This window comes from Anabrus simplex, chromosome 3, assembly GCF_040414725.1.
Source record: "Anabrus simplex isolate iqAnaSimp1 chromosome 3, ASM4041472v1, whole genome shotgun sequence".
In the NCBI taxonomy this organism is placed as follows: Eukaryota; Metazoa; Arthropoda; class Insecta; order Orthoptera; family Tettigoniidae; genus Anabrus; species Anabrus simplex.
Window position 1 is genome coordinate 168,964,964 of NC_090267.1, and position 14,156 is coordinate 168,979,119.

A 14,156-nucleotide genomic window follows, 5' to 3' on the forward strand; every position below is an offset into this window, starting at 1 on the left:
ATACTCTAAAGGAACAATCAGGTACCAGACCGGGGAAGTCATGTTCTGGTCAGATACTTAATCTAATCCAGCATATCGAGGATGAATATGAGAGGAAACAAATAATAAGAGGAGTTGCTATTATTGATCTCACGGCTGCTTATGATACAGTGAATCATAAGAGTATGACAATGAAGCTGAATTCAACAACCCGAGACTATCGACTGACAGAGTTTATTCAATGCCTGCTCCATAACAGACATTTTATGTCACTATGAAGGACAAGAAAAGCCGACGGATATGTCAAAAGAATGGCCTCCCCCAAGGAAGTGCGTTGGCTCCAATATTATATAACATCAAATACAGTAGAGACAATACGCGACACTTCCGGATTTAGCCTTGTTAAAATGGGAGACAATTCGCAAGTGGCGCTCCTAGTGGCGTGACCTGAAAATTCGCGCTAAATTAAAATATCAATGGAAACGTATATACGGAAATGGATAAATAAATTACGTCTAGAAAGAAAGTGTTGCTAAAATATTAACTTTAAAGTTGCTGATGCAATTCTGGGTACATGAAGGAAGAATTATTTAACAGGATATTATTTAAAGACTGAAATTAGACATATAATCAAGATGTGAAATGGACTGCTGTGAAAGGGCTTGATCTTTCATTTATGCATTACTTTTTTGACTTTAGCATACCTGCCTAAACTTTTACGGCTAGATTTTTCTTTTTTTCTCATCACATTACCACACTTGTCAATAAAAATATCGGCACATTCCTTACACACATGATTCAATGAATTTACATTTAAGAGCTGGACAATTTTCCTTTTAACTTGAAGCCTACTAACAGAAAGAAAATTTATGAATTTAGCTGCAAAAACATTCAAAATTTCCCTATAAGCAATACTTGCCATTACATTAGGGTAAAGCAAATTTTTATCATCATCATCATCATCACATTTCTTAAATCACCCATATTTTCTTCAGTGCTTGACAACGCATTACGGCATTCCAAATGGGCTAACTTGGAACACAACCAGCCACACACATATGCATATGCATTTTCCTGAATTAAATCAAAGCCCACAGATCATACCTACATCAACACATCGGTATTGAAGGTTAACTTCTGCACTAAAAACAATAAAATAAGCTTATTATATTTTAAGCCAGTTAAAATATGGGTCGTGCAGGTCAGAAGTTTAGGAAGTATCTATAAAAGTATCTTTGTAACTGGAATTATATATATATATGCAAACACAGTATTTACTTGCATTTTCTTATCACGAGGGAAACGGAAAAACGTGAATCCTTCTGCACTTCATAGTTATTGCAGCCAAATGCAGCACATATCTTTCCACTCATATTGACTGGAGATATAAAGAAATGACACACGCTACTATTTAATTATGTCAACTCAATGCAAATGCACAAATAACCCAAAAAACTTCACAAACAAATACACGTGCTCTTACGACAGAATCAGTAGCTCTCAGGTTACTTCACTAGACAGAGCTCTAATCGCTGTCCCTCGATATCTCGCAGAGTGTCGCGTATTGTCTCTACTGTATTTGATAACATCTATAACAACGATCAGCCACATAACACCGGAAATAGTGCTTTCATCTACGCAGATGACATGACTGTTGCTGCTCAAGGAGTGACATTTGAAGTAGTAGAATTAAAACTGACATCTGCTCTTGAAGAACTAGCTGTCTACTCTGACAAGAATCACCTGAAACTCAATCCTGATAAAACTCAGGTATGTGCATTCCATCTTCGCAACAAAGAAGCAAGACAGGAGTTGAGCGTAACCTAGAAAGGACACGAATTAAACCATTGTGATCAACCCAAATATCTAGGGGTAAATTTGGACCGTGCCCTAACTTATAAACAGCACTGTATAGATACCAAACAGAAGGTATGCAGCAGGAATAATCTCATTCGCAAACTCACACACACAACATGGGGAGCACAGCCTAACGTCCTCCATACATCTGCCCTTTCCCTGTGTTTCTCTGCTGCAGTGTATGCTGCTCCAGTCTGGAGGAATTCCGCTCGTAAGAACCAAGTGGATGTTGCCATCCATGAGACAGTTTGCATTGTTAGAGGCTGCTTACGACCAACTCCTGTTAATAGATTCTTTCCACTTGTGGGAGTATCCTCTCTAGATGTTAGAAGGCAAGTTGTAGCAGAGATTGAGAAGAAGAAGCAAGAAACAGATCCAAGACACCCAACGTTTGGACTTCACGCCCACCCATCAAGATTGAAATCGAGGAAGAGCTTCCTACAAACAACAATATCAATACCATCATCAGCCGAATTTCGGCGATAGGAAGTCTGGAGAAGGAAAACGCCTGTAAGATTATAGGAAGTGAAAGAGAACCCGGCTGCAGGACATCATCTTCAATATGGACATTGGAAAACACTTAACAGATCGAAAATTGCAATACGTTACTTCGCTGCTGGCAAGCAGTCAGAGACATTGTCATGGTAACCTGTAGGTTCGTTGTCGGTTTGTCAGTCACTCAATGCAGAGCATGATACCCGCAGAAAACAGTAATATCATCCGTCATTTGAAGAGTAAACGAAATTACGTACATTACACAAGTTGCTTATAATAAAGGGACGTTTCACATATAGTCCACGGATATTACAGAAAATCAATAGTATAAGAGAAAATGGAAGAAAACTGTTTTGGTTTTCGTGTAATTCTGATATTTATAAATCAAATGCATGTCAAAACTTTCTCCAAGATAAGTATACTTTAAGTGTGAACTTTCGTTGAGATCTATCCAGCCATTTCGTCGTGATGGTGGAACAAACAGACAAATACAGATACGGTCTTGAGTTGACCTAAAACGGATAAATATAAGAAAATGTGGCAAAACAAACGAAATTACAGACAGCGGACCACCTACAACTTTATTTTATAGACGTTTATAAGTTCAGACCTTTATATCAAGAGTTACTGCCTTGAAATACATCGACTAGCGGATTTAACCATCAGACGCCTCTTCTAATGTTCTACTTGGTTGGTCCTAGGACCAATTGCGGTATTATCATTGAATAGGGTGGAATATTTAGTATAGTTTTCACATATAACTCTACTTTTTTGATACTCATGTGACAGCTGGAATCAAATTTTGGCTAATGTATGGTCCATGGTCGTGTCAATGCGCGTGCAAAATGTGATGATTCTATCATTCCTATAAGTGTGTCAAACGATAACATATACGCGTAAAAAGTACAAAGTTAACTTGAAATCGAGAAATACAGCTCTATTTAACGTATAATGGACAGAGATACGACAAACATTTATAGGACCAAAGTTGTAGGTCTCTCCAAATTGAAACGCGACTGTGCTATCTATTTTGTGATACGACTTACCGTTTAGCCACCAATTATCCCGAAACGAAGGCCTGCACCGTCATTAAAATTGCATCCATATTTCTATACTTTATGGAGCCAAAAGTTATACATTTGAACAGCTTAGAATTTTTTCTCAAAGAAAAGAGTGTCCAGGTTTGGGGATTAGAACTCGCATATGTACGGAGTAATTAAGGAAGAAAATGATACAGTTAAGGAAGGTGAAATTAATAGCAAATGGGATTATAACTGAGGACAGCCGGATAGGACAAATATGCAAATACCAAGTATTGGAAAATAAAATGCCCCTCAATAAATTGTGATGGTATGAGTTACGGATATAAGAAGGCGGCAACAGGAGAGAAATTTAGGAGCAGGAATTCTTAGGTAAAAGGATAAGAAGATGACGTATGGTGTTATTACTTAAGCCTAAAGAGGCAAGACAGAGGCAAGACATGTAAGCGGAAAACAGAAGTAGAATAGAAATACCTTAAAAATTATAACACCTTGCGGTGTGAAATAATGTGCTACACTCTGCGGTTCTGTTCAAATATTAACAGCGCCCCTTAGTACCATTCGAGAACGATTGTAACCTCCAACGGTATTCCGCCAATATCCCGCAGAAAGGCCGATTGACGTCTCTCTTGCTTTCTACCCAAGGAAGAACCACGAGTTGACGGGACGATGACGAAAATGGCAATACGTTACTTCCCTGCTGGCAAGCAGTCAGAGACATTGCCACTATAACCTTAGGTTCGTTGTCGGTCTGTCGGTCACTCAATGCAGAACATGAATCCGCACAAAATTGTAAATTATGTACATTACAAAAGTTGTTTATAATAACGGGACGTTTCACATATAGTCCAGGGATATTACATAAAATCAAAAGTATAAGAGAAAATGGAAGAAAACTATTCTGGCTTTCTTATAAACTCCCCGTCTATTCAGAGATTTTTAAATCGTACGCATATCAAGACCTTCTCCAGGATAAGTATACTTTAAATGTGAAGTTTGGTCAAGATCCATCCATTGCTAAACAGTCAAACAGACACGAAAAATGAAAACCATTGATATAGTCTTGAGTTGACTTACAACGGAAAAATATCTGAAAATTTGGCCAAAAAACCTTTATGTAGTGTAGGAGGGGGCCGTAAGCCCTATCTTAGCCACAAATGAAGGCATGAAATAAATAAATAAATAAATAAATAAATAAATAAATAAATAAATAAATAAATAAATAAATAAATAAATAAATAAATAAATAAATAACTTACCACGTTCTCAAATCCAAAGAGGTTGTGGATGAATAAGAAGTTCTTCCACATATGTCGCAGGCAGACATCGGAGTGGTGCTTCACCACCAAATTCCATTGAGGTCCCGATCCAAGGTGAACCATGATGAATGTATAGAACAATACCACGGCCAGCATATTGGGAACAATTCTGAAACATGTCACTCACTTCCTTATGCTGTAGTTCAATGGTCCACAGGAAAAAAAACCTCAATTTGTACAACTGCGAACGGATACCTACGTACATAAATATACGGGGTTATTCACCTAAGTTAATTTAATTTATTAATGAACAATTTAATTTATTAATGAACAACAGAGGCGTTTAGCCCCAATACATGTTCACAATAGAGTTCTACCTAAGCCACCCTACAACTATCAAATAAACAAATGAGTAGCTAAATAATAATAATAATAATAATAATAATAATAATAATAATAATAATACTATTAATAATCAGCTGGCCAACGGTTGATTCCCTCTATGAACCGTTTGCCAATATAAACATATAATATCACATGCGCGATCCCGGAGCCAGACAACTCCTTCTACCAAGTGTCCTTGTTGACCCTGCACATTCCACACCGCCATTGTGTTTCTAACTGACCCACTCTGCATTGCTGTGCTCAGGCAGACCTTGCCTCGCTAGCCATAACTGTGTTTATCTCACACCTCACCTGTTGTAACTTTGTCCTTTAGCAATGCATATCTCCTACACCCCTCCGTCTCCACAATTTCGCCACCAATAGATTTGTATATTACACAATACATCAATGACTCACCATTTGCCAACCCGTATTCACTCTTACAAACAAACTCACATACATTTTACACATACTTACTCCCATACTCTTCAGTTGTCCTTATTTCACTCAACACTTACATCACTATACAACTAATCAATCATCATTTCAGCACTTGCATACCAAACACAAAGGCCATAATATCACCTCCCAAATCCAAAAGTTTCAGCAATAGATAAAACCATCTCTACCAACCAGCATTAAAATCACCTCACCACCTCCAAAAATTCCCTACCACTCACAAATACTATTGCCTCCACACTATATACCATCTCGTCCTTCAAAATAGCACCTCATCTTACTCTCCTGTAATCATAATTAAATGATCAGATTTACCTACCAAGCTTTCTTCCACATTACGCCACCAAACCAAAATTTCACCTATAAATACCAAACACTCATATCTACCGCCTCTCTAACACCACCTTTCACATATTATAGCAATACACTCGTTACTTTACCAATTTTCTTTGTATCTTACATTCGACTTTTGTTCCTATATCATACCAGCACAGATTCACATGCAAATAACTTCAACTTACTCCATTATTTCCCTATACCTATTGTCCCTATTATATAGCACCTTCTAATTTAATCATAACACACACTCATACATACCAAGCCCTCAAAAACTTCCAACACCACATTTCAGCAATATAACACCAACTCCACCTCAAAAGCCACCTCTACTTCTTTACACTCTCCTTCTGCCCTCCACCATCTTATACCACCACTTCTCCAATACCTCATTTCATCCCCATAACACGTCATAACACATACCACTTCTCCATCACCACATTTCAGCCTTCACATATAATACCATCATAACTTCCAACTCCACAACACCACCTACATCTCTTACTTCTTCGACAATCATGCTCTTAATTACTTACTCGCTTTACTATTGTTATTTCTTCTTGCTATAAATAGCTGCCAACATGGCCCTAAAGTCTATATCTCTCTGTCCGCCCCTGCTCAGATCGAAATTCTGCCCGCGCCTCTGCCGGGTTACCTCTGTCCTTACTTGTTTACCCTGATCTTGCCTTACTCTACTGTTTTCACTTCCCAGTCTTTGCGTTTCCCTTACTTCACTGCTTTCCCTTCCTTGCCTGCCCTCTTCACTGCTTTCCCTCCCCTGCCTTTCTTCCTCACTTCTTATGGTCACCTTTTCACTTGTCCTCTCTTCCTGAACTTGGGCTTCTTCCCTGTTTATGATCACATTTTCACTTAGCGTCTCTCCCTGACCCTCTTCACACTGCACACTGATACTGATATCTCTCCTCACTTCCCCACCTTTCGTTGCACTACTCACTTTTTCGTCTTCTTTTATCCTCCTGTCTAAGTCAATCAGTCCATTTACAGTCCAGATTTTCTTCCAATTTCTGCCTGCTACCACTAGCTCTTGCCCTTTAATAGTCGCTCTCAAACCTTGATTTATTGCACGAATCTTGTGTTTTCTAAGTATTTTCTCGTTCCTAATCGTCTCCCATCCCATGTCTCTCTTGATCCATATTTTCTCTCTCTGCATATTACTCGCATTTCTTATAACAGCATCAGCCATCAACGTAGAAAACAGTTCTAGTTTGATAGGCCTTTTGCCCCTAATTTTTCCCACCCTCTGCACATCATCTATATCTACTTCACTAAAATTAAGTTTCAAATTCCCCTGTATTAAGTCCACAACTTTGTAAGTTGTCAGTTCTTTGTCTTCTCTCAACTCTTCAGGCACACCATAGATAAATAAGCACTTCTTTCTTCGATATAAAGTATTGGCTTCCACTTCTACTTTCAGCTTCAAGTTCTCCTTTTCTAATCGTCCTATTTTTTCCCTTAATGCTACGACTTTGTGATAGTACATATATCACACCCCAGAATTATATGTAGAAGTTAGAGATATTATTGTCAGTATTCTATTTTTATTATTATTATTATTATTATTATTATTATTATTATTTCATTTGTATACTTTGCCATTTATATTGGTAAGCTGGAAGATATCCACATATGCAGGTATGAGTAATTTGTTTTGCACGAGTGGGAAAACATTGCTGTGATAACTCTGGTAATTTGAATGAGTCATATGGCTACCCCAGTGTCTGTTGTGATGTACTTGTGTCAGGAAATTCCGTTAGTCATGTATATATCCCAGCCTGATGAGATGAGCTTGTTGTTGTACCAGGGAAATTTGATGATTCGTGTAAAACTCCCGAGTGTTTGTTTATCTCTTGGGAGAAAGGAGAAGTTCAGAGCAAGGTCTTGACTAGAGATCACTCATGATTGGCGGGCAAGCACCAATCCAGAAGTATCATCTGAGAGGAGGGGGATATTGATGTCTATAAAGGTTGATGATACGGCGGCAACCAAGACATTAGAAGAGATTGTAAGGAACAGTGTAAGGGTGATTGTAAAGGTGATGGTAAAGGAACGAGAAGGAAGATAACTACAACTACAACTGACACACTGTACGAGAAGGAAGTGGTGCTGATACACGGTACTGGAGTGACATGGCTGCAATGGACTGGACTTCAAACGTTCGTGGAGCGTAGTCGTGTTATGTTCGTGGAAAGTGGCTGATTGTGGAGAGTGCTTGCGCATTAAGTATTGTAGCACTTGTGGCGGCCTAGCATTATATGTTGGTGAAAGCTATCTCAGACTTTCCATAAATTTATGTTGAGGATCGACAGACGTGTGTATATATCTTTACAACAAGTGTTAAAATATGTGAACACAGTAGTACAAGGTACAGTATCTGTGTGATGTGATAACTGCCGATTATGAGAATTGGTAAATCGAATTGATATAGAGACAGTGAAGGGTGTTTATCTTCATACATGTACATTGTTCATCGGACCATCTACAAATGGTAGCTTAGTTCTCACTTTCGTTTTCCCACGGTTTTCATTATTGTTGTTGTTGTAAATATGGAGTCTTCCAGCAATATTTTATGTGTGTATTATATGTATAATGTTGTATGTTGATGAGGTGCTCATGCACGGAATTTGTTAAGAATATAGTTAGCTATTTTAGAATCAGTGTTATTGATGAACCTAGGTGCAGTTCCTACCTATTTAGTCGTTTTCAGGAGGTTAGGTAAGGCCTGCAGCATATGTACCAGTACGCAGCATTATGTACACGCCCTGGGATATAAAGTTTATCATGCTCTTATCTAAATTCGAGGGATCCATTCTGCTGAACTCTGGCGCCCATACTACGGACATCTCGGTTAATTATGCTTATTAATTTTATTAAGTTTTTGAGTAATTTTATTTATATATATTTATTTCTTATTTATGGTAGTCATAAAAGTTACAACTTCTCCGGTGTTATGTCTCACTTGTGCTGTTATATCTTCCGTTTTTTCTCTTAATCATACCTCCATTTTTCCAAATTCCCTGGTTTGCTCCTTAATCATATTTTTTATTTGCTCAAAAGGGCCGGCTTCTTCCACCACCTCTTTTACGGCTCTTTTGAATGCGTCCATATTTTCCCTTTCTTCATTTCTACTAGGGGTCGGGCCTGGGTTCAACTCGACCCCCCCAATACATAGCAAAATTATAATCACCGCCGCTGATAGCAGTAATTCACCTTTTCTTTCCAAATCCATATAACACCTTCCTAATTTCATTTCTTCTTTCTTCATTCTTCCCTACCATCTTCCTACCGTCGCCCTGTACTGCTCTACACTAATCATTGTCGGCACACTTCTCCACAACCTTCCAGCTCTCGGGTCTTTCACCCACACCTCCCACTCCCGGGACCCTCCACTCAATGCGACCTCACTCGTCCGTGGCTTAGGCAAGGCACCTAAGTTGTTACACGGAAATAACTTCTAAACCATTAAAGATACCGGTATTCTGTTTTCATATTAGTAAATGGTACCCAGGATCTTGTAAAATAACGTGCTACTTATTCTCATAAGTAAATAAATAAATAACTTGATACTAACTCCATATTATTAAATGGAACGGCAGGAATGCATACAGCTGGCCTAAAAGTTCAACTGCATACAAGTTCATATATCTAAGTATTTTCAAAATAGGACAGTTACTTTTTGAGATAACAATAAGAACAGAATGCGCTGTTTTGCATGCCGAGGAAAGTTCAAGGCCAGCGAGAAGTCTTGAAACACTATGGACGTCCAATAGACGGAGTTCCATTTCGATGTCATATTCGGAGATAGTAAGAGGAATATCACGGGCGATGCAGGTGTACATGATGGGAAGGCCGACTTTCTTCGTGGTGTCAGGCCGATATGCTTGTTGGCGCTGGCGAGGTGGTAGTTAGAGATGAAGCGGCACCCAGCCAGGCAAGAAAGTGAAGTGATCCTGTATTGTTACTCCTCGTAATGGTGATGGGTCTGTGATGATCCCTCTGTGGTGATCAAAAGGTTAGTCAGTCTTGAGTGATTCAGTGTTAAGACAATCGCGAGTGAGTTACGAGAGAGTAGGGAGTCCCACGCGTCGGCGAGTACTGTGGTGAATCAAGACTGTCTTGATTACGCGACATACGACGAGTTGAGTATTGGAACCAGGACTGGCAGATACCGAACGTGTACTTTACCTGGCCAGGACGCTCGTGCTCATACGAAGCTGCGTGCCTGTACGAATTCTCAATGCGACATCGTGGGACCAACGACGGATGCCTAGCGGGCCCCAACTTAGAACGTGTGAACCGGTCGATTGCGTGATACCAACAATCGACGAAAACACATGCACCGGACACTAGGCAAGCGGACGACAAGCTCAGGAAGAAACCTGGAGGCAGACGAGTTCGAGAAGCTCCATAGGCTAATCTTGGTGTTACTACTACTACAAAATGATTTAATTCCTCTCCTGAAGGAGGAGGCGGGCCTGCTAGACGGTGACGCCATCTCTCAGGCCACGAGATTTGTTACGGTGAAGGAGATGTGCGGAGAAGGTGAGAAGGTTGGCGGCCGAGGCCTATACTAAGAACTGTACCGGCATTTGCCTTAGTGTAGGAGAATGGAAAACCACAGAAAACCATTCTCAGTTCAGCCGACGGTGGGGACCAGCCCCTCTCTGCCTCCCGAACATAGGTGTAGAGCCACTGTTACCCTCCCTCTGCTCGGTTGACCGGTTGTAGTGCAGAGCTGTCGGAGCACGGACCAGCCGAGACCCACTCTCCATCCGCCGACTTCTCTCTTAGAGTTTAGGGATATCTTCTAAATAACGGGAGGTGACTACTACGGGTGTGTTCTGCCATACTAATAGCTGCGACGCAACCCCTATCCGTCAGCTACCCCGTCGGGCACCTCTTGCAAAGAATACAGAATCTGAATATCTATATACTTCGACCTCTTGAATTCCAGTTACCATCATATTATGATCTTTCTTATCTTTACTCTCAAGCTTATTCGTCTACTAACATCATTCCACGCCATCTCTCCACTGACAGCTCGAAATATAACCCTGAAGGAGAAGACTGCATGGGAATCATGAATCTGATAAAATAATAATAATAATAATAATAATAATAATAATCGTATGGCCTCAGCTACGGTGTGCAGACATTTCAATTGACGCTATCTGGCTGTCTGCTCGTCAATTTCGACGTTCCGTTTTACTCTAGGCCCACTAGATGGCAGACGGAGTAAACCGAAACTCTCTTGGGTGTCTACGGCTGAGATTTAATGAATTTTGTCGGGTAAACACAAAATGTGTCACCAGAGATCTTTTACATGCCGACATCGTACGGCATGGAGTGTAGAATGGACAGTGTAGAATGGACATTTTTCCACCCTTCAAAAATCCGACTACCTCTGCCGGGTTTGAACCCGCTATCTTGGGATCCGGAGGCCGACACTCTACCACTGATCCACAGAGGCAGCTGATAATACTTCTTGCTTAATTTCGTGTTATGTATTCATACTACGAGTTCGTAACAATTTTCGTTAATATCTGTATTAATTTAATAGAATTTATTGAGGTATGTGAAACTTTAACTACTGTAATCATACCCAGCATTATGATAGGTATTCTGGTATTACATATTATACAAAGGTCTGGCACCGGTATTAAGTAAACAGTGAAAGCTGTCGCTAGTAATAGAACGTGTAGCTACCCTGACCAAATACTGCAGGCTCAGATCAATCATAAATTGAAAAAATCAATCATTCAGTACACCGTTAATTTGCCTGAGGATGGTCGAATCTGAAACCTCCACTCACATAGTCACCAAAACCATAAATTCTGAATTTTTTGCTTAGACGACAGGAATCGGATAAAAACTGCGTGATATTTTCACTGTATTCTCGTCAAAGCGGCTGATGATCGAATCCTGGTCAATGAATGTAGAATATTTGCACTTACTAGTCACGTACTTATGGTTAGGATTTCATGTAATAAATATAGACCTAGTGGCTATGATCGTGTCATTAATGTTCTTGCTTTGTTTGCCTGAACTTTTGTCACCATCATATCAGTCGGTTCAAAATAGTAAACACTGGAGTAGTTTAGATAAAATATTTCTTCCTCTTCCTGATTTTCTCCCCAATTTGATTAGGGTCCGTGCTTGATGTGGATTTGACCCAGTCTTGCGGCCCGATGCCCTTCCTGACACAAACCCTAGCTGTGGGGATGTATTCACTATTGTGTTAATTGCTGGTGGATGGTAGCATTGTGTGTTGTATGTATGAGGATGCAGAGAAGTGTTTGAAGACGCACGTAGATACCCAGACCACGAGTCAGAGAAATTAACTAAAATCCTCGACCGGGTGGAGAATCGAACCCGGTGAAATCTAAATCGAAGGCCAATACGCTGACCATTCAGCCAGGGAGCCGGAAAACTTTCAACATATTTGACGTGGATTATTTGCATACTAAAGAGTATATTAAATTAATTATTTTAAGTTCCTTATCATTTACATTAAGTACTAAACTGAAATATAGTAGTAAAACTGATGTAAACCTCAGGCACTTCAACGTATTTCTTATTAAAAGATTAATGAAGACGACGCTTATACGATAACTACTCCTGTGTACGAAACAAGTTGATCGGATTTATGAGGATTGGGCTATATAAGTCATGGCATCTATTTCGTCTTTTCACAGTTTCATGATTGTAACATCAGATGGCATTCCACATTACATAATACATCAAATCGAAAAAAAGAACAGGATATAAACTTCTTTTTTAAAAATTCTGAACATTTTAAAACAGATAGATAGTATGTAAATAATATCTTCCTAACTGTTATAAAGCTCACAGAAAAGGTCACACACATTTTATAGGCAGCTTAGTGATATATAAATATCTGTAAATGATAGAAACATTCTACTCACCGCAGCTTCATCCCACGATACTCAATCCCAAACACACTCCTCCCACAACCTATACAACTAATTCAAGAGAAAAAAAAGAGCCCGAACCAAGAATACGAACACTCCAAAAAAAATTTAACCGACTACACTCTAAAACAGAAAGAGAATTAATTAATCACGCAAACAATAACTGGACTAAAAAACTCTGAAATATAACCACAAATAATAATAATAATAATAATAATAATAATAATAATAATAATAATAATAATAATAATAATAATAATAATAATAATAATAATAATAATAATAAAAATAACCTTTGGAAAACCACTAAAATATTTACTAAATCAGACCCCCATACTAACTAAACCTGACGGCTCAACGATCACATATAATGGAGAAAATTCTGAACTATTAGCAGACACATTAAAATAAAATATTAAACCTACTAATAATCTACTAAATACCCAACATGACAATAAATAACATAAGGCATTTGTGATCTGTATTTTGAACATGGCCATAATTCGCCCAGCAATCCCCTCATTTAAACCAATGGAAATTAAAAATGTAATTTAAAAAATATTAAATAATAAAGCTCCAGGTAAAGATGAGATCCAAGCACCTTTGCTAAAACATCTAAATCTAGAAATTAACTTCCTAACTCAGATATTTAATGCTATATTAAAACTAGAATACTTTCTCCAACAATGGAAAGGAGCTAAAATCATATGTTTCCCCAACCCCGGAAAATACCCTAAAAACCCAGCTAACTACAAACCAATCAGTTTATTAGGTATCATACTTAAAATTTATGAAAAAATACTCCACTCACGCATTAAAAACACAATAAATAACAATCTAATATACGAACAGTTCGGGTTCAGACATACACATCCTACCACACATCAATTACTCCGCGTCATCGAAAACATAACAAAGCTTTCAACATAAACAAGGAACATTAGCAATAATTTTAGACTACAAACAAGCCTTTGACCGAGTACACCACACCAGTCCTATCTACAAACTAATTAAATTGCAGCTACATCCATCTTGCAGTAAACTCAGACACAACTATCTACTAAACCGCACATTTTACATCACAATAAATGGTATAATTTCCACTCCAAGAAACATACATGCCGGCGTATCCCAAGGCAGTTTTTGGGACCAATCCTCTTTCTCCAGTATATCAATGATATCCCCCGCACTAATAACACCGTAACAGCAATATACGCAGATGACATAGCCATTATGGTGAGAAGAAGGAACGCAGACACAGCCACACAACGCATGCAAGAACACTTACACGGACTCAAACCCTGGCTCACCAAGTGGAAAATACAAGTTAATGTACAAAAAAGAAAAAGCAGTACATTTCACACGGCGGCGCAAACAACCACAACAACTTACACTAC

The 14,156-nt window shown here is 38.8% G+C and overlaps 1 protein-coding gene across 1 annotated transcript in view; it reads right to left on the reverse strand.

Moving 5' to 3' along the window:
- Positions 1-14,156, reverse strand: part of LOC136866715 (nose resistant to fluoxetine protein 6-like) — a 210,098-nt gene that overhangs the window by 82,362 nt on the left and 113,580 nt on the right. Inside the window, exon 7 of the mRNA XM_068226819.1 lies at positions 4,631-4,799. Within this exon, the coding sequence (XP_068082920.1) occupies positions 4,631-4,799 (169 nt within the window). The remainder of the gene's footprint in view (positions 1-4,630; positions 4,800-14,156) is intronic.